Source organism: Cephus cinctus, unplaced genomic scaffold (assembly GCF_000341935.2).
Source record: "Cephus cinctus unplaced genomic scaffold, Ccin1 Ccin1_scaffold0689, whole genome shotgun sequence".
Lineage (NCBI taxonomy): Eukaryota > Metazoa > Arthropoda > Insecta > Hymenoptera > Cephidae > Cephus > Cephus cinctus.
The window spans coordinates 340,850-368,181 of NW_014333312.1; the positions used below are offsets into that span (position 1 = coordinate 340,850).

At 46.7% G+C, this 27,332-nt stretch overlaps 1 protein-coding gene across 7 annotated transcripts in view; it reads right to left on the reverse strand.

Annotated features, from left to right (window-relative positions):
* LOC107269663 (protein sickie) overlaps positions 1-27,332 on the reverse strand; it is a 90,978-nt gene that overhangs the window by 57,115 nt on the left and 6,531 nt on the right. For 4 of the 7 annotated variants that reach the window (XM_015743778.2, XM_015743775.2, XM_015743776.2 and 1 more), the window contains exons 1-3: positions 5,928-6,721; positions 4,708-4,825; positions 4,341-4,393 (exon numbers count right to left, since the gene is read on the reverse strand). In XM_015743778.2, the coding sequence (XP_015599264.1) occupies positions 4,341-4,393; positions 4,708-4,825; positions 5,928-6,008 (252 nt within the window). In that variant the 5' untranslated portion in view covers positions 6,009-6,721. Of the gene's footprint in view, positions 1-4,340; positions 4,394-4,707; positions 4,826-5,927; positions 6,722-25,701; positions 25,790-27,332 lie in introns of those variants that run through there. The other 3 variants (XM_015743774.2, XM_015743777.2, XM_025086981.1) reach the window with 3 other exon arrangements.

The following is a 27,332-nucleotide window of genomic DNA, read 5'->3' on the forward strand; positions in this document are numbered from 1 at the left end:
CCACCGCCCCACCGCCCCACGTACCGACGAAACGTCCACAATGTGGGTCTCAATCGTTGTTTTTACGAAGAATCGCCGATAACGAATAAATGCACGTTCACATATTTTCGACGCAGTAATTTTCAACGCCCGTTGCGCACGAGTCCTGCGAGGTTTGAGCCCCGTGTACCGAGTACGCGGACAAATGCGAAACGCAAGAGACGTATAAGAACCATCGGCATGACGTTGCGCAGTGTTACCAACGTATACTCGGGTATGTAACGTAAGTGCCGAGTAGTATCGCACGCGAGAAAAATAAAGGCGAGTAAGAGCGAGACGGAGGACAGCCGAGAGGCCGAAGGAGGGAGAGAGAGAACGAGAGATTCAATGTGAAATAGTTTGTTACCGCAAGAACGTGACCGTCTTTCAAACACGTGTCGATTGCTGGTACGACTCGAGTAGTGGAGTACTAAAAGCCAGTCCACACGACACTCTTTCTTTTATTCCTTTGCTCGGTGAGATTTACCACGAGCTTTCCCCGCGGAGACCCGCGTAAACATCCCGTGAAGCTCGGAACTTACGAGGTAAACAAAGTGCAATAATTGCGCAGGACAAAGCTATGAGCACTCGGTCTGTATTAACGGTACGCGAGCTCGTTCGAGCGTCGCGAACTTTATTTCCCTTCAATTATTCCTCGCATGGAGATGAGCAGCGGCGACGGAGTGGTATACAGATCGCGCGCGCGAGACAGAGACGCACGCGGCATCAGAGACGTCTAGCACAGTGGGTGTAATAAGGAGAGAAGAGCGAAGGAGTAATGAGTGTCACTTGTGGCGTAGGTTATTTATAGTAACGTCCAGACGAAAAGACGACCCTGACCGGACCTCCTCTTCCTCGAGGAAAGGTCGTGCTGAAATCCTTTCCTCTATTATTTATGACATTCGACGATCCACTGTCAACCGCTGTCAACGCTGGTGACACTAATAACTATGTATCACTTGTGGATCGTTTTATATATAGTGTGTATATGTACCTTGTTTTTTCTTCTTTTTTCCTTCTCTCTCCTTCCTTTTTTTTCTATCTCCCTTGCACCACCGGGGGGGCCTCCTTACGAAACGAATACTCGTCGCGCGCACTCGGGACACCGGTGTGGGCTTCTTCTTGCGATAGAGAATAACACGAGCATCCGCGCTACAGGAGCACCGCTGAGACACTAAGCGATCGTGAAGGAGCAGCCGTGAGGTAAGCCACGCTCTACGTACACGGCGAGAGCACCAGGAGAGTCAGGAGAGTCAGGAGAATCAAGAGAGCCAGTTTCCAGGGTGTGTTGGTATACCATGTATTACGGTGGTGGGAGCGAAGCGGTGGTAGAAGATGAAGACGAAGAAGAAGAAGAAGAAGCGGAGGAAGTTGGAGTCCTCGCGGCTACAGGGGAAAATCGGTACCTATCCACCCTGATGGCTCTGACGTTGCCTACCTATTTGCCAGTTGGGTCAGGGTTTTCTCGGCGCTACAGGACACGTGGGTCAGGTGTGTCTCGTGGGGTTTGAGCATACGTCGCCTCTACGTATGTATGAGAACGTATACCCGTCTCTCGAATCTTGCTCCGTTGAACTAGAGACGGCGGACGATTTATGGACGAGATAGAAAGCGGGATGCGAGAATGGATAAACGAAATGGCGATGACGAGGTTTCCCGGTACCCCAGTGGGATCTTCCAAAGTACAATGACTGCTGGGTAAATTGGAATTTTCGGATCGTTAACATTGTTTTCATACCTCGGAGGGAAAACATTATTTTTCTTTAGATTTCTCGCACTGGCCTCTTTCTTGCCCGTGTTCGCCGGTAATGGAAAATGATCAGCATTTTTGTTAACCAGTCGAGGAAATTGGATGGGTATACCTGTGGGATAATAATGGCGGATACCGTGACGCTGTGTAATTGCAGGAAATTATGCGGCAAGTGGAAGCCTATATCTTTCTCTCTTTCTTATTTTAATTTGTTCGCTAGTGTTGTTTTTATCATTCCACCCCCCCCCCGCCGCCGCCCCTCTTTAATCTCATGGTACGACTTCCACGTACGTGTGTCTACGACGCAGACTATTGGGTAACCATTATAGCCATTGTGCGGATAGTTCACTCGGCCAAGGAGCAGTAGGGAGCTAAATACAGTAATTAAGCATGGCAATAAATAGCGCGATGGCCGATCGCCTCTTAATTAGGAATCGTTATTAGAAAATTGAACGTCGTGAGGTCACGTAGGTCGGCCACTGATAGAAGTCTAGTATTTGCTCTTGGTACCTTTGCTTCCTTACGATTACCTAGAGAAGATAGAAAATAGATATATATATATATGTACGTATATATATACATGGTTATAAAAAAGATCTACAGGGTGGTCCAGAATCCTGAGCTTATATAATCCAAAAGAAGGAAAGGATATTCAGTAGAGGATTTAGAGTCCGTCTCCCTGATCTTGTAAACGAGCCACGCCTCCCCCGAAACGATATCCCCCCACCCCGTTCACGTTCATCCCCCGTTTCGTTTTACTACCTTCCGCCCCGCTCGATAAATAATCGAGACAAGTAGAAGACCACCTGGGGCATACCTGAGAATGACCCAGGGTGCACCGGGAATAAAAATTCTGACAACCGCTAATCGCGCTCGAGGCACCGCAGAGACAAGAGCGACAACCGAGGGGTCCGGAGGTTCTCCGCGAGGACGTACTAGGACTCTCGTCCTAATTAAAACATTATCATTTACAATTCCACGGAACGAACGAAAGACGGCGGTACGGCCGTCTTCTTCCCGCTTGCCGGAAAAGGGTTGGCGCGACTGGTACCCACGGTATTTATAAATTAAGGTCGAAAATTTTACTAGGGAAATACGCGCCACGTTGACTAATACCCACGTGACTCACTAGACACGCTATGCTCTCTCCTCCTGCTCCTCCTAGCGCTCTAATCTCGTGGCTGCGCTTCTCTGGCGTAGAATGAAAATAGATCAGGACGGACCCCGTCCAGTGTACCCAGGAAGTTCTGATAACTCTTGCTTTACATAAACATACTATTATCGGTCCTCCCTATTAGGCGGCCGTATTACGCTGTACATAAAATTACAGGTACATTGTCCAGGGTATACGAGGAACGCGATGCATCTGATTTACATTGCCGATCCCGCGAAATGCATGGAGTACCCTTATGCAGTGCCCGGGTACGTATGAGGAAATGGCGTGACAGCGGAATAAGGCAGAAAGTTGCCGAGGCAGCGGCGGGCAGCCACGTGTAATTCGCGTTTTGCACGGGTTTAATTATAGGCCGCCCTCGCAAGAGGGAGCCACCATGGGAAAGGATGAGGGAGTCAGTGGAAAATGGGAAGAGACTCGGGGGGTCTAGACCCGAGATCAAGCCAGGGACGAAATTGGAAGGCGACCTGGATCCTCGTGGCCTGATATAAGCAACCGTACGATACGCGACACCGAAAGACAATTCAAATACGCCCGCCATTTTCGTTCCTAGAACGTGCGCGCATCTATCTAATCATTAAGGATTCCACGAATGACCGAAGGAGCCTCTTTCATCGTACGACAATGCTCGAGTGACGCACTTCCTATCGAGTACCGGTAATACGTAAGATACACGAGCAAGCTCCGTAGCCTACAATAATATCTATGGGTATAACCCGCAGGCTCCTAGGCCTTATAACCGCCGTCCCGGAATACGTCTGCGATGCACTTTCGGCCTCTTTATCATTTTAAAGAGGCCGACAGCGGTTTACGCCCACGATACTAATGCGATCGATCAACCCCTCACGATGGGATCGTGATCTCGCCGAAGGAGCCGATCCAGCGATCGTGCCCGCGAGGAGCGAGAAGGATCCCGTGACCGGGTTTCTATGGGGTATGGACGCTCGTGTTTTACCGTAAAACCCATGGGGGTCCGGCGGCCCTCGGGAGGCAGGGAAACCGACGTAGCGAGAGAGTGTGATCTATGGCGTCGCAATAGTTGCAGCTGTGCGGCGCGTGCCGACTCCATGGGTGTCTGTCTTGGGACTTGACTTACCATACCCCGCGCAACACCATACCGCGCAGCAACCATGGCACGTCGGCTGGGTTATGGCTTTCTATATTTACTGGAAACCCAAAAGAGTCCGACGCGGCTCTGTAGACAGGCTCATGGGATTTTACGTATCGACCCCACCACTACTGTCTGCTCCTACACGTACCTTTTTCACTTTGACAGCGAACACGATCGATGACCATCGGAACGTTTGATGTACCGACTATATAGAATTTCCCATCGTGCACACGTTGTATTGTTCCAGCGTCGTTTATTCGTCGCTTTAAAATGACCAGATAACTCACCATTTGTTGTGCGCTCCTTGGCTTCCGGTTGACGTCGATCACTCTTTGATTCGCTGCAAACAGAGAAAGGGTACGGCTAAGTATGCACGTTACGGGACGTACCGCGCGAGTAAAAGGCACCCGCGGGTGGCTTTACCGTATGGCAAGTTCGCCATGGTTAATAACGTACGTGATCGTACGAACGTCACGCCTAACCAGAACTATGACTAACTGTCTCTACAGCCATAATAAACGGGTACGTGCTTTTGGCACTGTTGAGTTTCGTGTGGAGTTACTCATCAAATGATATCGCATAGCTATATAGATATAGCATGAAATACTTTGACATTTTTCTTTCTCTATAACAATAATATTATCCTGTACTCACTGACAGCTTCGACGAGATCGGCGAGCAGAACGCCGTCGCACAGATCCGACTGTAGATCCGTAACTCTTCTTTTGAAACCACCACGCTCCAGATAGTGATTGGCCCAATCCGTGTATATCTGTGAAATAAAAATTAATTTTTTTACACTCGCTAATGTTATTGCGCAAAAAATTTAATTTCGATAATAATAAAACTCAACAAATATTATATATTAATATAACTCCAATACGCTACGTAAACAGTACGAAATGACTTATCGTAACTGAAGTAACGTGCCAATTTTTATAAACCAGTTTATATAAACGAGGTTCAATGGATCTAATAATTTAGAAGAAAATTGTCCTGATAGGTTATCGTAATAAATTTCTTTAACGTCTCATTCGAGTCTCATCTTTTCTTGATTTCCTTTCCCTCCCTCTTTCTCGCTTTCGCTCAGAGTGTATCGTAGATCCCAGGGTGTTTATTGTATTGGGCAAGAGCCAATGTTTTTCGCAATGAGCAGGAAAAGAGGGCCGAGAAGTCTCTGACGGACATACATAGAGAGAAAGAGGAGAACTAAAGATGCTGCGAGTGTGTCAATAGACGTGAATGTGTATCAGCCACGTGGGTGAATGCACGACGTGCTTATACACAACCTATATATATATACATACGTGTACACATACGAAACGACAGTATAAGAGGGTAGACGAGGAGACGAAATTGAAGAAGGGTGTTAGTCACCGTACGACACAGACTTGAAAGAGAGCCCAACAACACGTGCATGGAGGACACATAGGACAGGCAGTAGGACGCGACTACACTCTAGAAAACAGACGCAAGCGTAAGGGAGACAGAGATGGGCGGAGGGGGGGCTAACACAACCAAACGACAAGTCGAGACTCGAATCCTATTTTTGAGCGTAGCAAAGAGAGAAGCGCGATGACTTCCTTCATAATTTCGGGTCAGCACTCAACTTCTAATCTCTATTATTCTAAGGAAGCTATCGGTACCGAGAGTCACCCGCCATTTTTTATTTTTCCTATCCCTTCCCGTTCGGGAAGTACAAATCCGAGAAATAACAAACACAAGGCTCTCCGGGTAGCTCAAAGCAGCCATGTTTATTCTACGTACGAAATAAACAGTGTCAGTCGCACAGTGAGATCGTAGCTCGACGTTATTAGATTTACGAATTTACTTTTTATTTAATTGTTTCGATATAATAACACCGATTGCATTACCTGTACGATATTCCGTGTAGAATCCGCCTTGATGTCGTCGCTAGAACTACGCACGGATCTAGGCGCTCTGATGCACGCCATGTCACCTTCTAAACTTCACGATCGCGATTACCAATTTCACAGGAGTGCCACACGCTCACAGAGACTGCGTATAACGCGAACAGAGCAATATGCAAAAATATAATTTTTCGTATAAACAAATATACCGAAAGATAGCCGTCTTATATTTTTTTAATCATCCTACCGAAGCAGCCGTACAACATTTATAGGTTGGTGTCCGTTCCGGTACTCTCCAACTCACTCACGAGGTACACGTGAACTCGGAACCAGGAGTTAACGATCTCCTTAACTCGTCTAGATCCCGATCTAGACGTGGGATCGTATAAATCCTATTAGATCGGATAACCAAGTGGATATATATATATATATTTTTAATCACATACATTCAAGACGACCGACGCTTCGGGTTGTCTCGTTAAACTTTCTATCAAACACTCAGGCACGACGGTCACGTTAAAATATTCAATAGACAAATATATATTATATGAAACTTGAACAGACTGATATTGTTATCGGTACGTTATTAAGTGATCCAGCACTCCTTCGATTGTTACTATACTTTCTTTTACTTCAACACTCGTCGTAATTGACATGACTTTCTTTCGCGTCGTCCCGGCGCCCGTGGGATCACCGACGCCGACGTCAGGCTCGCCAAGAGCACACCGGTGCATCCTCCCTGACGCGAGTAACGATTTCACGCCGGGAGTACGACGAGAGTACGTCTCGACGCCGCGACGCACCGAACGTAACTGAATCCCGAAGCATTGGGACGCTCTATAGATATGCTCTACCGTACACACCGGTGTATATAGACACGCGTTGGGTTCACCTATAGCCACGTACTACCCAAAACGTTATATACGTCAGGTTTACATTTTATCCTCGCAATATATATATATATACAATCATATAACGTACTTCGACAAGACCCATCCACGTATTTAGATGGTACTTACTATTGGAGTAAGTACACGTCGGTAGGTAGTAGGTAGATCCAACCTACCTACTTCTCTCTGAATCGTATCCACTACGTGATGCAGCATCGCACGTCCATTAGCACCAGCGCGATTTAATCCAGACAAAATTATACCCTCACACGGGATTGAAGACAATATGCAATACCGGGTGTACGAAAATAGCTCGACCACAAGAGTACCTAAGTAGACAAAGACGAAGAATTGTATACCTTTTTTTTTTTTGTTATCGTTGGTACGGCGAGAGATCGAAGATGGGAAAGTTTCGTAATATCACAAAAATAGAGTCGAGCCACTATACGGTGCCATGGTGAATCTTTTGGATGCTTATGCCTGCTTTCACCACGATTGGTGCCCACGGTATGCCCGACCGAGTACTGGCGGTGCGGCTCAACGGCCATAAATTCATTAGTAAATAATTAAGGTCCAGTATCGTGTATACACACTGCTCGCGGGAGCTTTACGATTTGGTCTGCTGGTTGCCGAGAGACAAGCGGTATCGATAACCGTACGATAATTGAGACGAAGTAATTAGATCCAAGTGAAGTTTCGGCGAGTGAATGGTGGTTTTGTTATAAAAAATACCGAGTGTCTTGTATATACGGGTGCGGTGGGCCAGAGGGGGAGGGTGGGGGGCAAGAAGGTATACAATACCGTGAAACAAGAAGGAGAAGACGACGATGAAGAAGGAGGGAACAAAAGGAGAGAAGCAAAGGCCAGACTGGAGACATGATGCATTCCCGTCAGGTACCAGCCAATCCATTGCCATTCCGGGCACTCAGTAGGACCAACGTGGTTAATTGTAATGCCATTCGGCATGGCGCATTTAACGTACCCAGTGCCATAATGGAGCAGCCTCGAAATAACGATCAGAAATGGTTTCGATCGACATTTTACAAAGCGTCGTTATACATTTCTTTTATCCCATCTTCGATCCCATCGCTTTTGTCTAGAATGGCTCGCGGCTGGTGAAATGGCAATGCCACGAAATATCGGCCTGTCGTCGCGCGATAACGATCTTAGAATTAAAATGTCATCAAAGGGACTGTCCGGTGGAAACGAAAGCCAATTTACAAAGGGACTGACCTAGACCCACTGTATTTCTATAGGTACCCTCCTATTTCGAGCGACCACTCTCTTACACTCCGTCTCCTTTTTGGACTCCCATAGAGAAGAACCCGTAACCCCATGACCATTATATACGGCTAACGCCATTGGCACACGTAGACGCTCAAGATACTACAGGCGGTTTAGTATGAGATTGCCCGGAAATGGCACACTTCCAGGGAGGAAGTCCAATTTTCTCCGAGTTCTCGCTCGTTTTTTATTATCATTCCTCGAGCTCGTTTTGAATTAGATCAATGCGTTTCCCCGTAAGCAGATCCAATAAGTTTTATCGTTAACCAGAAAAAGCATTCCCAGTCGGATTGTACGAGTGTCGAAGAAGCGACGATGAAAATCCTATACTTTTCGATTATCCTATACCCTCTGCGAGTGCGAGAGAGACATGCTTACAGGCGTTTACGCGCGTAAGAGAAGGACAGACGTTCCTCGAAACAGAATCGCCAGGGACTACCCTTACTAAAATTGACCAACTAGATGGTGCCAACTTTCATGGTGCCAAACGAAAATTCTTGTGTATTCCTCCCTTTGTTTCTCTCGTTCGCTCGTCAAAGCAGTGCCAACAAATCGAACCCAAAATGTCACTAAGCGATACAGCCCCAAAGTCCGATCCTCTTCCCTTTATCGAAATACCCGACGTGAAAGCCACGAGTGAACCGTGTTTCGTCACTCGTCGCCTTTTGCTCCCCAACAGCCATGGAGTATCGGAAGCAGCCACGTGCTCACCCTTTATTCGTAGGGAGTATTGTTTTTACACGGGGTCCCATGGTGCCCCAAGAGACGAGGGGCGAGCAAGCTGTTGAGAGAGGAACGACGGAAGAGTGCAGTACGAGTTTTTCGATGCACTCGAAGTGCAGCGAAAGAGAGAAAAAGATTGTGAAGGGGAAAAAGGGAGACAGACGGCGTGGCAACCCTTTCTTCCCTGTGGAAGGCGTATCCTTTAGGGTTTCTAGTATATCCCGTGCACGAGCCTCTCTCTCTCCTGCCCCGAGTAAAAATAATTAAGTAACGCGGTAGTAGATCTGCGATTGATCACTCAAAAGTACACCTAAAAGTGTACCAACGCGTACGTGGGGTACGGATAGGAAAAAAAAAAGTGTTCGTAAACCCGTAAGGATCGGCAAAGAGTAACGGCGACTGAGAACCTCTGTATAACCCAGTTAGCCAACCCTCTAAGAACAGAACCTGGATAGAGGATGCACCCTCTTCCCTCAGGACGTTTCCCGTACGTGTCCTGCAGGCTTCGTATATATCTGCAAAACCTTTTCCCATCTCCGCGTACAAGCTGTCTCCTTCTCCTGTTTCCAGTACCGGGGCCCTCTCTGCTCCCCGACAGGACACCAGGAAGACGAAGACCCTGTGGTTACCATGGCAACGGGTCTCCCGCTTGGCCTCTCTTATTTTTATCGTGCTAATTCACATCGGACCTGTCCTTCCTGCCGCGTTGTTACGAGACCAGCAGGTAGGTAGGCAGACGTGCGCCGCATGCGTGCACGCATGCATAAGGGGGCACCCTAAATAAGACTGTCCGATTGTGATGACAATTGGCGTCAAACGAGAGATAAATATTCAACAAACCCTAATGGCCGTTGCTGTCGTACAATTTCATAGGCATTGTCAAAGGTATACAAGGCAATACCTAAGTATCGACAGTATACCTATATATACGCGAGGAAAAATTCTCGGATCGCGTCTCTTACTCGTCCCGCGTTTACTCCTGTTACGTATGAAAATGTTACAGGAGAACGTCGACGCACATGCCCAACCGCGTGTTCGCGCATCAGCCTAAAGATACACGAGGTTCCGATATACGTGTAACACATAGAGGCCCGTACTTTTTCTCAGAGTCATAGGCGTCTTCCCGGGCGCCACGTGGGTATGTTTTATGAATGAGTTACACCTACATATCATTACGATGCGCGCGAGCTAAATATACCTCCGTGCCGATGCAACCGGGCCCAACCCTCCCATTGTATATTATACATTGTGCCAGTGAGTATCGTGTGGGCCTCAACTATAACTGGCTAACGATCCCAAAGTCCCAGGAACGCGTCGGGGATATTCTCCTGTGACTTTCACCCAGGGCATCCTGTCCTCTTGTTCCCTTTGCTCTGACCTCCAATTGTCCGACGACATTCGAATATCATTGATGACAAAAGACATTAACCTCCCCCATTAACATACGCGAAGGAGCCTGAAATAAAGTTAACGACGCCCGTCAGCACGCAGCCACGTATGGACGTTTGGAAAAATCAGTAAAGACGAACGATGCGCCCTCGTGTGCCCTCTAACTATATTAGCGTATCGCGGGAGATTATTTCGCATGGCAAAGGGTGTACGTATATATATACAGGAAACCCTTAGTAAATAGTCTGTCTTTGGTTCTGGAAAATTCGAACGGATCCCAATATGGGATTCGGTACGCATTCGAAATTGCAATAATTCTGTCCGCTCACGTAGCGAACTTCCAGCGTCATTGTGGGAAGAGGGGGGGATTCAACTCGAACTCTAACGAGCTCTGACATTTGGGGTAGTCGGCACCCCCTGTGGATCTCTGGCTCGGTCTAGCTATAGGAACGTATATGCTACTTTACCCGCAGGCTGGATAGCACGTGGGGACGCTTCGAGTGAAGGAGACAGTATGGCTCCTTTGGTACGGTAGAGAATCTGCACGCGATTCAACATTGTTATTCTACGAGGACGTCGGGTGGTACGCCGAGCGAGATAAGTGCTAAAGAAAATGTTTTGCGAATGTTTTTCTTCTTCTTCTTTATCTTCCTTCAAAGTTTTAAACCTTAACGTCCAATCAAAAGTCTGCAGGAAGTTTGTGCGCCCTACGGCGTTTCGTGTTACCGGGAATATTCGCGCCATTCGATATTCGAATTACAGTAGCCAATTACATGGTGCACGCAGGTTTGGTAGCTGTGTTCGAGCGAGATAGAAACACGAGTAGATACAACAGGGGACTTCCCGATGTACGTAAACGGAAGTCGATACGTTCTGGTTTTAGGATTTATTTAATGTAGCGACTGTACGATATATTTTTTTTTTTTTTTTTTTTTTTTTTTTTTTTTTTTTTTTTTTTTTTTTTTTTTTTTTTTTTGTTATCTTTGTCCACGTATGCATCGGTGCGTCGGTGTGCACAGGGATTTACGAGAATATTTTTCCAGTCCGCCTGAAACCTGGGTCATTGGTACGATTAGAAATATTTATATTTTTAGGTAGATAGCGTGCACGTGGGAAGGGGATGAAAAAAAAATAAAGTTTTTTTATCACACAGAGGATACCGATCATCGTGTGTGTATGTCGTAAATGGGTATAGGATACGTAGAGTTTATAGGGAAGGATATTAAAAAAATGTTGGAAATACTGAGCACAGTGGAAGCATTGAGAGAACGAAGTGCATAACGTTAAATTTATGGTTTCTATACTATGGATATACACGTCCTGTACCGTAGGTATAGCAATGGCACGTGGGAGAACGGCGAAAAGTGTCCCGGTACCTATACAGTAGAAAGCCAGCAGGAGCGTAGAGTTTCCTGCAAAAGCGAAGACACGAAACTTCCGAGCGATTAACTACGGCAATAACGTTAGCCGATATTAATTTTACCCAGCAGCTGGTACAACATGGCCGCCGTATATAGTAAAGTAATGCAAGTGGCCCATGAGTCACCGAGACACAGATTCGATTAGAGATCTATTTTCTCGTATAAGATAGACCGTGATATTTTCTTTGGCCTTGGGGTAGGACACGGAGCCCCATTCCCCTGTATCCAAAGCGATTTTCACGAGCTTAAATAAGTTAGTTGACGATTGGCAATTTGCGAACCCCGCGAGATACTTCCGTCGACGTCAAAGATTGGACCAGATCCACGATAGGGAGCCGAGGAACGGCGTTACGTGATTTCTTTGTCTAGACATTCCCATGAATCAGTGCAGAGCCATACGAGAAAGCTGTGTACGGAGTCTCATTTGATGTCTCAGGGTGCAGCATGGTAAGAAACGAGATGCAGGGTTACCGAGGAGATGCTGGTAGCCGTTGGCAGCCCTTAAAGTAAACATAGGAAAAGGGAATTGAGGGGTAGATCAAAGTATCTTCACACCCCCAGGCTAGAATATTTGATAGCCCTTGGGTTATACCGGTCTGAAGTTCCATAGCCGGAGATCCTTAGCAGAAATTAATACAAGAGTACGTATACGTGCACGAAGGTACTGTGCTCGAAACTTTTGAAAATAAATTCGTATTTTTGATTCAAGTGCATTTTAATTGCATCTCTTATCGATTAATCCTTCGTGTCAAGGACAAGGCGAGTGGGCATCCTCTTCGAAGTGACAGGACAAAGTGCACGCTGTAGATATGCTGTCTCTGACAGGTCGATGCATACGCAAATAAATTCAGCGTCAAGTCGATTATCCTTGAGGACTTACGTATAGTTCGAAGGATCCTCAGAGTAGAACCTATGTCTATGATCCTTTCGATCTACGAGTCCTTTGCGTACCTGCTGAGTGGACTTGCCACGATGTTGCCACTGATAAAAGTGTTCGGCGTTCAGCGCCCAGCCAGGCGCGAAACTGAATCCTTCGCTGGGTTGTAAGGACCCACCGGTACTCGTGGCTGAATCGAAGCTTCTGCAAGGATCAGGAAGTTCCGTGTAAAGACCCCGTCTTCCGATCCATCCGTTGGTCAAACATTTTTCATCGAGTTGCGCCAGGACGTCGTATTTCGATTGCATTATCTCCTTCTCCATGGTGTAGATGCTCTCGAATTCCAAAAAGGACATCAAAGGATCCTCCATTATGGTGGATCTCAACGCGGGACCCATGTCTGTGTCGTCTTCCAGGACCGTTGTAATTTTTCTTGGTGACCTCCTGGGCGAAGGACTTTTTCTAGGTGTCGCCTGATGATCCTCCTGATTACCGAACCTCCTGGGTGACCGCTTTGGCGAACTTCTTGGCGATCCTTCCGGATGCTGCGGCAGAGTCTTTCTGGGTGACGACTCCGAGCTGGGATCCTGTTTTACTCTGCTCTCCTGCTTACTCGATCTCGATGACTTTGGGGAGGCTGATTTGACATTCTTCAATTTTGGCTTCGTTCCCGTGTTCCTGTAATTACTTGGCAGTCGAAGTCCCGATGAACCGGACATTGTATCCACATCTTTTCACGCGTCCCGCAGCTCACATAATAACGACCTCCCCCCAATTAAAGAGGCTTTTCACTCACTCAATCTATATAGGAAGAATATCATTCGTCTGTCTAATAAAATTTAATGATCGTACAATCGTATTTGACGTCCCGAAAGTAAATTTCAATGATTCGTCACTTTTCACAGAACGGGGGTAGAAATACGCGCGACCCTCTCGCAAGGATCCTCGACAGGACTGAATGGCTCAAAGCCGTTCGAGGCGCCGCAGGACTACAGCCGTGAAGTTGCGCGCGCGGCGTACATCCCTATACGCTAGTTCCCGCATTTCAGGAAACGTCATACTGGACAAGGTATAGTATATATAAAAAAAAATATCAAATAAGAAATATATGGTCGTCGTTAAAAAAAACAAATGAGTGGAAAATTTTATTTTCAAAAAATCAAAAACAAAAAAAAATCACAATGATTCCCATGAAATAACGAAATTGAAAATTTCATACGCCCGAAACGAGAAATAAAAATTTTCGAAAATTCGATATTCCAAAAAGTTGTGAATTTTCTCCAACTTGACAAAATAATCTCACGCGACACACGTGACGAATATATACCAACAGATTGTGATGGGGCACTAGTGTGGAATTTAAGCGCCAAGCGGCATAAAATCGACACCACCCTAGATCGACACTCCCCACGTGTACGGGGTGAATATTATAAACGCATTTGCGCTTTGCACTCGGAGCGGCTGGGACAGTGTTGGTATAAGGGTGGTTCAAGTAAAACAGCCCCTGTATGCATTCACCAACACGACTGGCCGCGAATATACGAACGGACTCTTTGAAAGCATCACAGTCGCAGAAGAGCCAACTCAATACCAGCACGGTACACCACCTCGGGGCTAATATACATATTTATGGGGAATGCTCAGTGCTCCAGAAGATTTTGGATGCATGCTAAATAGCGTTGGTATTCCAATGTCAGTAGCAGCAGCACGATGCTCGAGGGCGATGGTTAACTAACTGGCTATTTGACTGACTGACTTACTCAGTGACTCCAGCTGAGGGTATGTACGATTGACTCGACTGGCTGACTGAATCTGTAAACTGCGAGTGGCTAACTGTAGATATGTATGACCCGACCCCTGACACGGCCGGAAAACACGAAAAAGCAAGTAGGAACGTATCCATCATCCGGGAGACACGCACACGTCACTCAGCACGACCCTGCCTATTACGCCGTTATATGGGGTTTTAATTTGATCCCATGGCAAAGATAGGAAAGCTTGTTAGTGTGCTTTTCCGCGGGATTGCACGTGACTACGTCCATTTGCAGCAGAGCGTTGACAGTATTGGTCACGTTTGATGTAATTTTTTTGATTTCGAATTTTTTTTTTTTTTTTATGGGGAAAAAGCATGGGGAATTCGAGAAAGCGACAGGGTTCGTCTTTAATATTTCAGCGAGTTAATGGTACGGCGAGAGTAGAGAGAAATAGAATGAACCTGACTGAGTGAGGTAACCCATGGGACCCCCATGGAGAAAGGATCCCATGAGATGTCATGGTGGAAGGCTCTATAGGAAATGGCTTCTTAAACGGAAGAGTCGAATCAATAGGAGCCCCGTGAGGTATTTGATGGATGGTTAGGAAAGGTGGCTAGGGGGGTTGCTGTCACGTCCGCAAGCGTCACCGCCATAATTAATAAAGCCGGGAATACACCATCCACTCACTCGAGAGGACTGTACTATTACCCACGCACATCCCCATGGATATTGCCCCGTAGCTTACGGCGTGTGCGTATCCAACTTTTCCGTTTCTACGAATTCAATATAATAATGTGCCTCGTCAACCCCATGGCTTAGCCTTTTGCGTACAGTGGTTCCCACCCCGAAGCGAACCGGCTGATATCGCGTGTACCGCGTAAGCCCATGGTGTTTTCTATGGTTGGTCGCACCGATTTCTGACTAGGGAGAACCTGGCTTGGCCCTCCGAGCCTCTGGTTTCTGGGAGGGTGGCTTACGGAAGGCATTATTGCCATGTCACTGGCTTCGGGATTATTGCGAATCATTTTTTCCACATGAAAGTGAACCCGAGCCCTCGTTCCTTGTATCCTTTCTTTTACTACCCTCACGTAAATGTAAACCCACATAGGAACTTTCTACTATTTTGAATTCTATCCGCGCAAGTAAAAAACCAAAAATGATAATGTCTCAAGATAATTTCTTATTAAAAATTACTACTAGTAGTCTAGAGGATGAATATCATTTTCCTGGGTACCTCTATGATACCAGACTGAAACGTGTGCAGAGAAAAGCAGCATTTTGAACAGATATGTTCGAGAAAATTATAATTGATGTATTGAGCAACGAATTTACACTAGCTTTTTTCCGAATCCAACCAAAAATTGAATCAATCGGTCCTTTCACAAATCAATTGGTTAATTTTTAAACATAACGGATCGTGTATAATTACACTACATTGTTTCCAAGCCAATTACGATTTTCATGAATAAAATAGTCTCTTTTGTAAACCAGCCTGTCTCCCTTTAAAGGCAGTATTCTCGAAATCAACTATTTCGATTGAAAATCGAAAATGTTTTATATTCACCAGTCTGTTTACGAATTGTAAATACTACCGTAAGACAACCCTTTCTCGAACCAGTCAGCCCACAGTATTTTTAGACTTCAAATTAATTTTCTTTGTGGATTTTTTCAAAAACTTTTTTGAAATTAAAAGTGCTTTTTTCATTTAATAAAACACTTTCATATTACCTGACATGGATTTTTCAGAAAGAAAAAAGAGAGAGGGATTCATGATTTGTTGATAGCGTTTTTCCTCCACCGCGAATTACCATGGGGTAGCAAAACGAAAGTTTCCCATTACGATCGACTGAAAAACCCTGAGGCAAGTAACAATGCCAAGGGGGAAAGTGAATTCACCTGTAGGGTCGGGAGGATGTATAAACAGAAAGCACCATGGTGTTTCCCATAGGTCATGCTTTATACCTATACAAAATATATCTATACAAAAACCAAGTATATACCACGAAGAAAACCGCACGTCAGAGTGGTAGCATCCTTTGGATATCCTACACCAGGGAATCTCGATAACATAGTACAGGTAGGAGCTATTCAAAAGGAAAGCCGACACTGGTAAAGATGGCCGGGTTATTTTTTGCTAAAAGATTTTCTTTTTACGAAGCCCTAGGATTCCCTTTGATCCTGAGGTTTCACCATGGTACGTAGGACCAGAGGTATTACTTTGCATAAAAGCCACATAAGAAATCATTCGAATGGACTCACGAATCCGTAGTACCTGCAAGTTTCCTTAAAACTTTGTATTTACGAAAAAAAAAAAAAAAAAAAAAAAAAAAAAAAAAAGTTTAACTTTATTCCCATCTCGTCGGTATAAGAATAAATCGCGAGGATGCTTTATTATGAAATCGGAAATTGGCGTCGATCTTCGGGCGAAGAGCGAGCGTTTCCAGAGTCGTAAGATAAATGTATACAGAGATGTGGTCCACTTTGAAGGAGTCCCATAGGTCCGGGCAATAAAAGCCAACCGAACGTAAACTCATGTGAAACTGGGTTCTACAAGACCAATATACGAAAGGTGTCTTATCCACTTGAAGTGTATATAAGTGTCGCCATCTGCCGGCAGTCGGAGAAAACCGAAAGCAGTGGTTACCAAAGGCCGAGTGTAAGCTAACCAGATAAATATAAGGGTGGACGGTAGCTGGGAAGCTCAAGGACGTTCGCAATCGAATTTCAGGCACTCAGCAAGCTCAGCCATGAATGGCTCAGGCCAGCCAGTCTATCCCGCGCATGCCTACGCACGCACGAGTAGATGCGTCAGACACAAGGGGCTTCGGTAATTCCTTCACACCACGTGGATACACACCCACGGAGGGGTTCTTCCTCCCATAACCACCCCTCGTACCCCCTCGTCCATAGGACATACCCTAGCGACCCCGCAACTTCTGACTCACAAGATTTATGGGAGTCCCATCGACGCGAGACGTTCCAATCTGCGGGATTCGACTACCCCGTCGTCAGTGGGAATTCGCAGGGTAGAAAGATTCCCTTTGGCTTTGCTATCCGTGCACACTGGCGTGCTAGAGTATAAAAAAAAGCACTAGAAACAATTCTAGTGATTTCTCTCTTAAAGATATCACCTTCATAATTCATCCTCCGTTACCTGAGCTTGACGTCGTTCGCAGGAACAATTGTGCAATTTCTCAAGTTCTCTCTGTATCAGATAAATCGACGCGTATTCCTGGCTCTCCGGCGACAACGGAGAATCCGGCGACCCAAGACCGGAACTGGCACTCTCACTATTCTTCACGCGACACCCGTTACCGACGATCCCAGTAGCGTCCCTGTGCGGCGACAAGGGCGATATGGGCGAGCCGATTCCCGAACTCTCCGAGCTCGAGTTCACCAATCCGCGGCTCTTCAGGGGTTTTGGAATTCCACTGATTCTTCCCGCATTCCTCCAGGACTCGATACGGGATTTCCTCACGAGACCGAAGGGTTTGAGTTTCAACCCAAAATCCTTCCTAGGTCTGACCTCTTCCCGTGCGATCTTCGAACTTTCCACGTTACGTAAATCCCGTGGATTCCGAAGTTCTACCTGGTGACCCTGCTCCCCCTCTCCAGCATCCCCGTAACCCGCCGTTCCGATTTCCATCGAGATGTCCCAGAGCTCGGTTTTACGATCATCGTGAGATCGGGGCCGTCTCGAAAACGATTTTCTATTATCCGTAATAGCGCTACTCGCTGGGTCCCGTGCAATCTCGTCCCTCGAAGCAGATCCGGATGTCCCTCGAATCCCACGTGGATCGTCGATGCCTCGAGAATTGAACGATTCCAATAGTCTCAATGAGAATCCACCACCCGCGCAGTCGCGTACCTCGTAGTACTCGACATTCTCGAAGGTGGTTACCCTGTGCGTCACGGCGTTCAAAGACGCCGGGCGTCTCTTGACAGTGCCGGTCTCGTTACTGGGGGAATCCCAGTCCACGTGGAAGGTACGACGCTTCGTCGTCATCGCAGGGTTCGTCATGCCACAGCGACACCCTGCGTAATGGCCGATCGCATCTTTCAGCTATTTGACGTCAGTGTCAAAGCGGAAGTTCTGCCCGCGCTGAGTCGTTCTACGTCCCATGACGAGGTGCATACATCAGACCGGAAATGACGAAGGAGGGGTACCAGAGAATTGTCCAAACACACACAAATCAATGGCCGACCTGTACGACGTCATCGGTTGACAGCTGTCCAGCTGTTAGAAACGTGCATGTCGATGTGTTATTTGGTTATCGGGAGAAATGCTTCGTCACTGTATATGAGTGAGAGAGAGAGAGGTGGATAGTATTTCATAGAGCACTATATAGATATATCCCCCAAAGATTACATAACGTTGATTAAATATATATTTTTTAAAAATTTTTTATCTTTTTAATTACACCGATTTTATCACTCAATTTTATGGGATTGCAATTTTCTCATATTTTAATGTCACACTCGCACTTCCGTAAGGGTGTGGGACACGTGGGTATATACGTAGCCAGGCGAATTCGCGTTGTCAGGGAAACGTGAAAAAAAAAATATCCGATTACGGGGTCGCTCGAGAAATCTGATAGACACCGTAAGACTAAAGCGCGTAAGCGCGTTTTCGGGGCTCTTGCACTCAGACAATAGATGCACTTGCCAAGAGTGCCCTCGGGCAACTGAAACCACCCCTAGGAAGACTGCGGTACGTACTAGCGTCAGTATCAACCCCCTAGGACTAGTATTGGGACTAGCGGCGCCAGGCCTATCCATCCCCTATCATAGCCTTGGGGCTAAAAACTAATTACATTCGGCTACGGGGTAGTGTATGGTGTACCATATTGCAACAAGCAACACCCATAGCTAGTTCTACAACCACCCTGCCCCTCCCCCCGCAGCCACACGTGCGGTCCTATGAATTCTCTGGATCTTCACCCTCTGTCGGATTTATATTTCAGCTATTTACCGTGTAAATGAAGGTTCACTCGGATTTCATAATAAAATTGTCACCCTTCAAGCTCTGATTCTTCTTAATGCACGCTCGGAAGATTTTCGTGCCTCGCGGTTGATTCGAAATAACTTGGACGCTCTCTAATGCAGAGTCCAGAGCGTAATGCGGTAATAATAGAAATGTCGGCGAGGATCTGATATTCCGTAGGACGATAGTCTTCCATTGTGAGAGAAGCGAGCATACACAGTGGCTCATGAATACCATTTGGATAAAATCTCATCAGATAGCCACGATGGGATCCACCCTACGGCCCTGGGCACCGTGGGGTTGTGTACGACCCCTGACGTGCCATCGCATGGGGAAATAAAAGGGTGCGGAGCGCCCCGACGCAAGCGAAACTCGTATGCCTTTTTGTTTGGAAATATTTTGACACCAATTTCGCGGGGGATCCTGGTACCAACCCCCGTTTTACCAATTTTACCCATGGTGCGCGTGACTTTGAAAAAAAAAAAAAAAAAAAACAGTCATACGTTTCTCAGGCACTTATAGCGAGCTGAGGATAATTTAATTGCTAAAAAAAAAGTTTTTAAGAATTTTCGAAATTTTATCATTCTTACGTATACTACAGCGCGTGCCGTGAAACCGGTAAAATTCAAATCCTCTCGTTCAGTGATCACGGAATCGGCCTAACAAATACGATCCAGATGCGAAGCTTACAACTTATAATCCCTATATCCTGTTATAGGTTACCCACGAGATAGGACAGGAAGATTAAAGCTGCTCCCAGCATCCCGTCACGAGCTGCAACCGCAGCCGCCGCGACGCGGTGCGTCTAACTATCCATGCCGGGAAATCGGCTTAAGCCATTCTCGTCTAACGCACCATTTAGTTTCCAACGGTAGTCTGACATATACGACTATCATTTGCAGTGGACTTGACTCCTCTCCAAGCTCCATAATGAGGCACGACTTGAATTCTTTATGAAATAGATACGCGGTATGACAACTTTATTTTTTTCAGAGCAACAGTCTTTTGTAGCGCGCGAGGCGCTCGTGTTGCTCCGGTTTAATTAAAGCTAAGAATATTCTCGAAACGAAATTGACTCGTTTTCGGTATAAAGTGAAATATAATTTTTGAAAATTACAATGCAAATATTTCCACGCTAAAGTGACAGGGTTCCAGAGGTCAACCAGTAAAAGGATTCCCTTGGCAAAGTAAAACGTGCTTCGAGGGTTGTTTTCTAATCTCTTAGGGAGACGATACTTAAGACCGGCGGAGACGTCTGGTTTATTACAATACCTCATCAGATACAGATAATAAGGAAAATTTCTATGGCGACTCACCAGCCCGGAACTTTGACTCTTTAAACTAAAGGCAGTTTCGCAACTTTATTTTGCAAAGCCTCGAATCGATAAACATCCCAGTCGAGTGAGCCAGATACCTATTGGGAGGATTTTTGCTCCCACTTGATACCCACCCTGGATAAAATCCACAGGGAAGAGGCTCGCAATTTTCGACATAGTTCCGCTGGCTGCCCGAGAGATGGTGCTCACGACGGAGTAAAAGCTTCAAGCTGCCGCAGAGTCCACAGGCTGAGTTTCCCGCACGGGCTTACGCGCGCCCCTCGGCGCACTATGGATTTGCCATTAATTCGAGCCCTCGCTAAACTATTGTCCCTGCGCCCTCTTGCGAACCCTCCCAAAATACTTGATGCTTTCGCCAAGCGATAAGAAAAGCGCCGCGAGCACGAGGACGCGTTTAGCCCTTTTTTCCTTCCCTCGTCCCAGCAACGTCAAAAAGTAAACTCATCCCCGCAGGATCGACGCGACGATTAAAGTTTGCCATAAGGATTGGTGCCCTGTTCAATATCCGATATCCAAAAGGATAAGGTACAGCGCTGTCGTGCGTGACTGAAAAGCCCGCTAAATCATAAAAATCACCCCACGTGTTCCATTCATGACCTTGTTTTTTTTTGGCAAGTGAAAAAGGGCCTAAACCCTTTCTTCGCTGGCAAAAACTTATATTGCCAATCTCGAAACGAACGGTATCCAAAAATCCTAAGTAAGGTGTATCCAGATCCAACAGGAGACATCTGGAGATCCGGAGTCATAATACCAGGGCGGATTCTCCCACGTGGCCATTGGCGCATGCGCAAACGAGAGCTGCCTATGTTTTGTCACGGGTGTCGTTTGGTGGCGTTATTGCACCCGAGCTTTACCTTGACTTCAGGTGGGGCGAGCGAGGGTGCGCGAGGGTTGTCAGAATTGCACAAGAGCGAGAGAGAGAGAGAGAGAGAGGGAGAAAAAGAGAAAGATAAAGACGCTAGAGAAATTCCAGGCGGTTCTCTATGAAAGTGAAAGTTTACTTTAAACTTTCAAGGGGATGACTCGCGGTCCCACCTCATTCCCCATCAACCGTCTAAGAATCCGGATCGCGAAAATTGCATTAAGCCAAAGTCACGCGTACCAAAACCACAACCGCCAGTACCAACCGAAAATCCCTTTAGAACTAAGACATGAAAAAAGAAGAGAAATCAACATGGAATAATCAAAGGAATTTCTTCGTTCTGTAATCTCTGACGGGTTTGCTGTACTATTTACTCTCAAGAGTGTTTATCAAAGCCTTCATAAAGGGATATACTCATTGGCGCGACGATTAAAGAACCATTCGGCTTCCATTTCCTTCTCCTTGCTTTTGTCCCCCTTACGGCCATACTCGCCATTATCGCGTACCATCACGCACGTTTTTCGCCCTTTTTCTTCTTTCGTCGTTCCTTTACTACCCTCCCACATACGTATTCCCCATATACGCTACGGAGTACCCTGTACGTACGCGTAGCGTTATGACATTGGCTACTTGCATCGCATGCAGACCCTTTTTTGTCACGACACCCGTTACGGGGCTGCTGCTCTTCAATGATATTTGCAATCGGGCAGAAAGTTGCGACAATGGCGAATATGACGCTCGACGACCCAGCCGTCCTTGTATGAACGTTGCGCACGCTCCTGAATCTTGGATCGAGACTGTCGCGAAACACGCGAAGCCCACCTCGTTACTCGCGATCGGACTATTATGTACGAATACACATACGGGGTGATACAAATAAAACCAATCGGATTTGACAGTCGCGATATGACGATATTTTACGAGCCTTCTTTTTTCGAGGGGAACCCACGTGAGTTATAGAGGATCGGTCTAAAATATATACATATATACACGTGCACAGGCAATTTTTAAGTACGAAAATTAATAGAATTAACGCTGCCGAAAATATTTCAAAATTTCACCTATAATCGGACGCGACGGGTAATTCGTAGATTTTTATAAAGAGGATCCAGCGCCCAGGCTCAGCTCCCTAATTAAAAATAACGACTGTCATAATGGCAGAGGATTTGCTACCGTGTAATTCCCCAGAAGCGCAGCGCGCTGGTTTACGCGGAAGCTTTTCAAGTGAGCTTTTCCCAAGCAGCGAGGCTCCCTGCGGAAAGCTCAATTTCACCGGAAACCGTCAAGGGATAGACCGATGAAATTTCACAGCCTCGCTCCAAACCACCATCCCGCGTTTACCAAGCCAAGCCTATACCCAACCTAACCTACCTACATATACACGACCTCTTTCAAGCGTAGCGAAGTTTCTCCAGCCTTTCGTGATAAAGTACTGGCAACGGGAACCTCCGCAAATACATGCCATTAAGCTACTACAGAGAAGAGTCGACCTGACTGACAGCCCGAGTCCACATGGAATCGATTCGCATATGGTACCCGCTAAGTATACACAGTAGGAAAAGCACTTCCGGTACTAATGGGTTCTTGTTCCTTTTTGCGAGACTATTTTCCACGTTAAAAAAAAAAAAAAAAGATACCCGACACGTTAAACGAGGCCGATCAGGAAGGCAGCCTCATAGGCGCTATTAGATCGAATGAAAAAAAATCTAGAGTGGCAGCAATGGGTTAGGCAGTCGAGAACGTTGGATGATTGTCAGTAGTCAGTTTAAAGTTCTCTCGAATGATTCTCAACATTCCCGAATCCCATTAACCTCCGACACTTCGGGCTCCTTTTACCTCAGACTCTGAGCCCACCCTCGCAGGCACGTCCACACCTTCGTACCACCCCTTGGATAAGGCTGGAGTTCTGGTAATGTCAAAAGTTCGAGACGTTGCGTAGTGGGTACGTGATTCGTACGTGACAGTAGTTGGGAGCCATTTTGTAATAGTGGCGAGGACGGGGGGGGCGGCAGGGACGGGGGTTGAGTAGCGACAGCTGTTGAGGTTTTATTTGTTTTCTTTCAGCGTATACTAAGGTTCGTAACAGGATTCGAAAGAAAAATAAAGACGAATGCATACACGGGTATGTATATATGGATATGACAGGACATGGGATATCAGAGCCTGGCTAATCAGTCCAGATGAGCCAGGATCGTTACTTTGGACTAATTAAGCAAGTTGCTTGGTTGCCAGAGTCGGCGCATAATGCGATTGCCCTTTTAATGCGATAATAACGGAAGGAAGTTATTCAGGGATGATGGGAGGCTAGGAGAGCTTTGGGTGGTGCTTATAGAGCTATTGGGGAGTTGCAAGGGGGAGAGCGGGCAGGGGGATGGAAGCTCTTTCCAGGGAATAGAATTCAGCAGAGCCATGGGAAGCCCAGTAGTACCAGTCGTACACCTTCTAGAGTTGAGTAGCTTCGGGAGGGGGACTACCGCTGCCACCACCACCCACTCTCCTCCTGGACTCCAGAGGGCGGCGCGCGGGGGCGACATTACAGCTGCTGTCACATAAATATCCCAAAACCCCTGAATTCTCCAAGCTCCGGGTACACCCTCTCCTTACACCGGCTATACCCCTGGTGGTCCCGACACCCCCTTGGCGCACGGCAAACTTGTAGAAACTCGGATATCGATTCTCAATTCTTCCCTTAGCGAAAACTTGCCTGACTGTAACCTTGCCCTCTTCGATAAGGATGATAGTCGAGAGGCTATAGTGAAATGTTTTTTTTTTTATATTTTACAGCCGCGCAAGCGTACCTTCGAATTGGAACATGTCCGAAATATTGTCGGGACACGTAAAATTGCATTCCAAGGATAAATTATTACCATTGAAATTGCTCCGGAGAACGACAGAGGGGTAGTTTTTTGTTTTCAACGACTCTTTCTGACCTTTTTTTTTTTTTCCGTTGTCTCGTTGAATTTCACAAGAGGGGTGAAAGGTCACGTGAGCCGGAACGAGGGCAAAGCCTAAAATTGTGCCGCGTGACGGAACACCTACTAGTCACCTTCAACCCCTCCCCTCCCCCTCGAAGGGGGTAATATTAATCTTCGATTAGGGCTTATCGGAGTCGGCGTTTCGTCAGGGGTGCGTAAAATTCGTCCGCGCGAAAAAGCACCCTTATCTCAGTGAAGTCTCGACGGTGCGTTTTCCGACCCCCTCGTCATTCTCGCTCGAGTACAATATGCCCCAGAGAAGCTTTCCAGAAGGGTGGCCAGAGCACGAAAGGGCAATTCCAAACAAGAGGAAAAGAAATACCGATACACCCTGATCGACCTCCAAAAATACCATTGAATAAAGTATCCGATCAGTCTTCCAGGAATACACCCGTATACAGAACCGCCAGCGAGAAGCCCTTACTGCTGATATACCAAAAAAAAAGACTATCCCTGCGCTAGGAAGAGCTCGCGAAAAGAAAGAGAAGTAAAATTCACCCACCAGCAAAATTACCTGAGGCTAACCCAATATGTAGCTTCTTTCCAGTAAATTTAACAGATTCCGAACGAAATTCTCACCCCTAGCGGGTTAAAGCCGTACGTCGTAGGCGAAGGTGGTAGTTTGCTACCGAGCTAGGTACACGGGATAGATAGAGGTGTGGTGTAAGGAGATTCTGCGAGCGCAAGCCAATTTAGCGCTACCCCTCGCTAGACGCCGAGAGGCGTTGTATCTTTAATTATCTACGGGGTTGAGAAGGACGAAGGGCCAAAAAGGGAGGGTTGGGTCGGTCGGTCGCTCGGTAGGCAGTCAGGCAGGCAAGGCAACAGTATCATCTCGTCCTCATGGCGAGGGCGTGGCACACGACGTCCCTGCCGAAAATCTCTCACCTCCAGACGAGGAGGACCAATCCTCCCCAGCAATCTGGAACACCCCCCGTAGTGCCAGCTAAACACAACCCCCGGGTCTCAGGCCAAAACCGCAAACCGTTTTAACCGGGCATAAAGCCACGGCGGTGGCTGCTGCTGTAGGCTCGATTACTTTCAAAGAGGTTAACCTGCCGCTCGAGTTTACACAGGGAGTCCGGGACTCGAGTTGGAAATGTGATGCAAGGTCGTCCTCGAGTTAGGCGCCAGACGCATGCGAGGATCATTCCGGAACACGGAGCCCGAGGCTGTTTTCGGGATGCGCGTAAACTACCCCTTGCGGAAAGAGGGAATTCGGTGACCTTAATATAACTGGACGTTTCAAAGTTCAATTTTTACATCATTTCGTTAACTCACCTTCAAGGTCTCCTGCGGGGAGGGCCTTCCTGTACGTTGAGCCTGAGAGTGCAGGCTCATCGCTGTAACATCACTGCTACGGATTATCCTGTAAATTAAATATTAGTGAATTAGAAAAATATTTTCACTCTGAAAAATTATTTATAAATTCACAAGCTGCACCACCCTGAACAATCTTGTCCCGCGAGATAGAGCTTGAGAAGAAAAATTTTTCTTCCAAACAGAGGCACCGATCTTCATTCCCAAAGGGGCGTACGAGGCCGAAGCCAAAGCGGTGTAGGAGAGAAAAATATACGAGAGGAAAAGGGATGCTGAGGGAACGAAAGGGGGAAAGAGGAGGGTCGGCTGGCTGCCTGGCCTGTCAATACGAAGAGGTACGTGACTCAGGTACCAAATGACAAGCAACGAAGGGACATGGTCGTCAGCCCACGCTCACCCACCATTTTTCCACCAACCATACTGATCCAGCCGCGAGAGACAAAGAGAAATAGGGGATAGAGTAAAAAGAAAGAGGAGCCTCCCAGATGCGCCGAAAAATACGCGAAGGGATGAAATTTTTGGCGTGTACGAAAAAGAAGAAAAAAAAAATGAACCGACCACTGTCCCAAAAGCACGTGTGTATATTATTTGAATTCGTATATGGCAGAGGCAATCGGGCGAAAAGCATAATTAATCACGGTGAATTGCTCTTGATTAATGGCGCCCGGGGGAAGCCCTCGTCGCCGGGAACATAAACATCGTTAACGTGCACAGCGAGAGAGAAAGAGAGAAAGAGAGAGTGTGTGAGAGAGAGAGAGAGAGAGAGAGAGAGACAAGTGGAGAGGAGAGAGAAATGAGGACAAATTAACTCGGCCGTTATTCCTTGTCCTACTGGTGTCAGGATAAAAGGACTTGGCTTTGTCCATTGTGTATCGAATAAAGCCGATTGTCAGTAGAAACAGTCAGTATGTACCGTGTATAGTCAGACCAGACACAGTTACTTCCCTAGTAAAGTTCTGGAGACGGAAAACGCAGCTAGAGGGTAACAAGGTTAGTTTCCGGTTCGCCGTGTACACTTCCATCGTGCATTCCCTCATCGAGACTACACTCTCTTTATGGTATATCTATCTATAGGAATACTATATCCATCTCTCTTTATACTATATATATATATATATATATATATCGGACACCCCTAGATTTACAGTTTTCCACGACGGCTACTTCCTACTCTAAACTTGTCCCCTCAGCCTCGAGCCCTGGATAAATATCAACGGTTTCATTTATCAGCTTCTCTTCATCCGTATGGGGTCCCGCGGTGTCTAATGAGGCTTGACACCCGTCGGGGTTCCCCATATAGTACGTGGAACACGTTCATCGTCCTACGGTGCCCCCTATACGTATACACATTTAATACACTACCCCAATGGGTCTCGGGTGTTCGTATTGTAACGCCATAAATAGATTAACGGGACGCCGCCGATTAGTTATGCCATTCTTTCGCAGTACACGAACCACATAGCCAGGGAAAATTCAATTCCCCATAACCACAAGTAAACGCACCATACAGTTTTTAATGCTCGTCACTTTCTACGGTTTATTCGAATTTCGCGGACATTTCTCAAGTAGCCCCCCCCCCCCCCCCCCCCCCC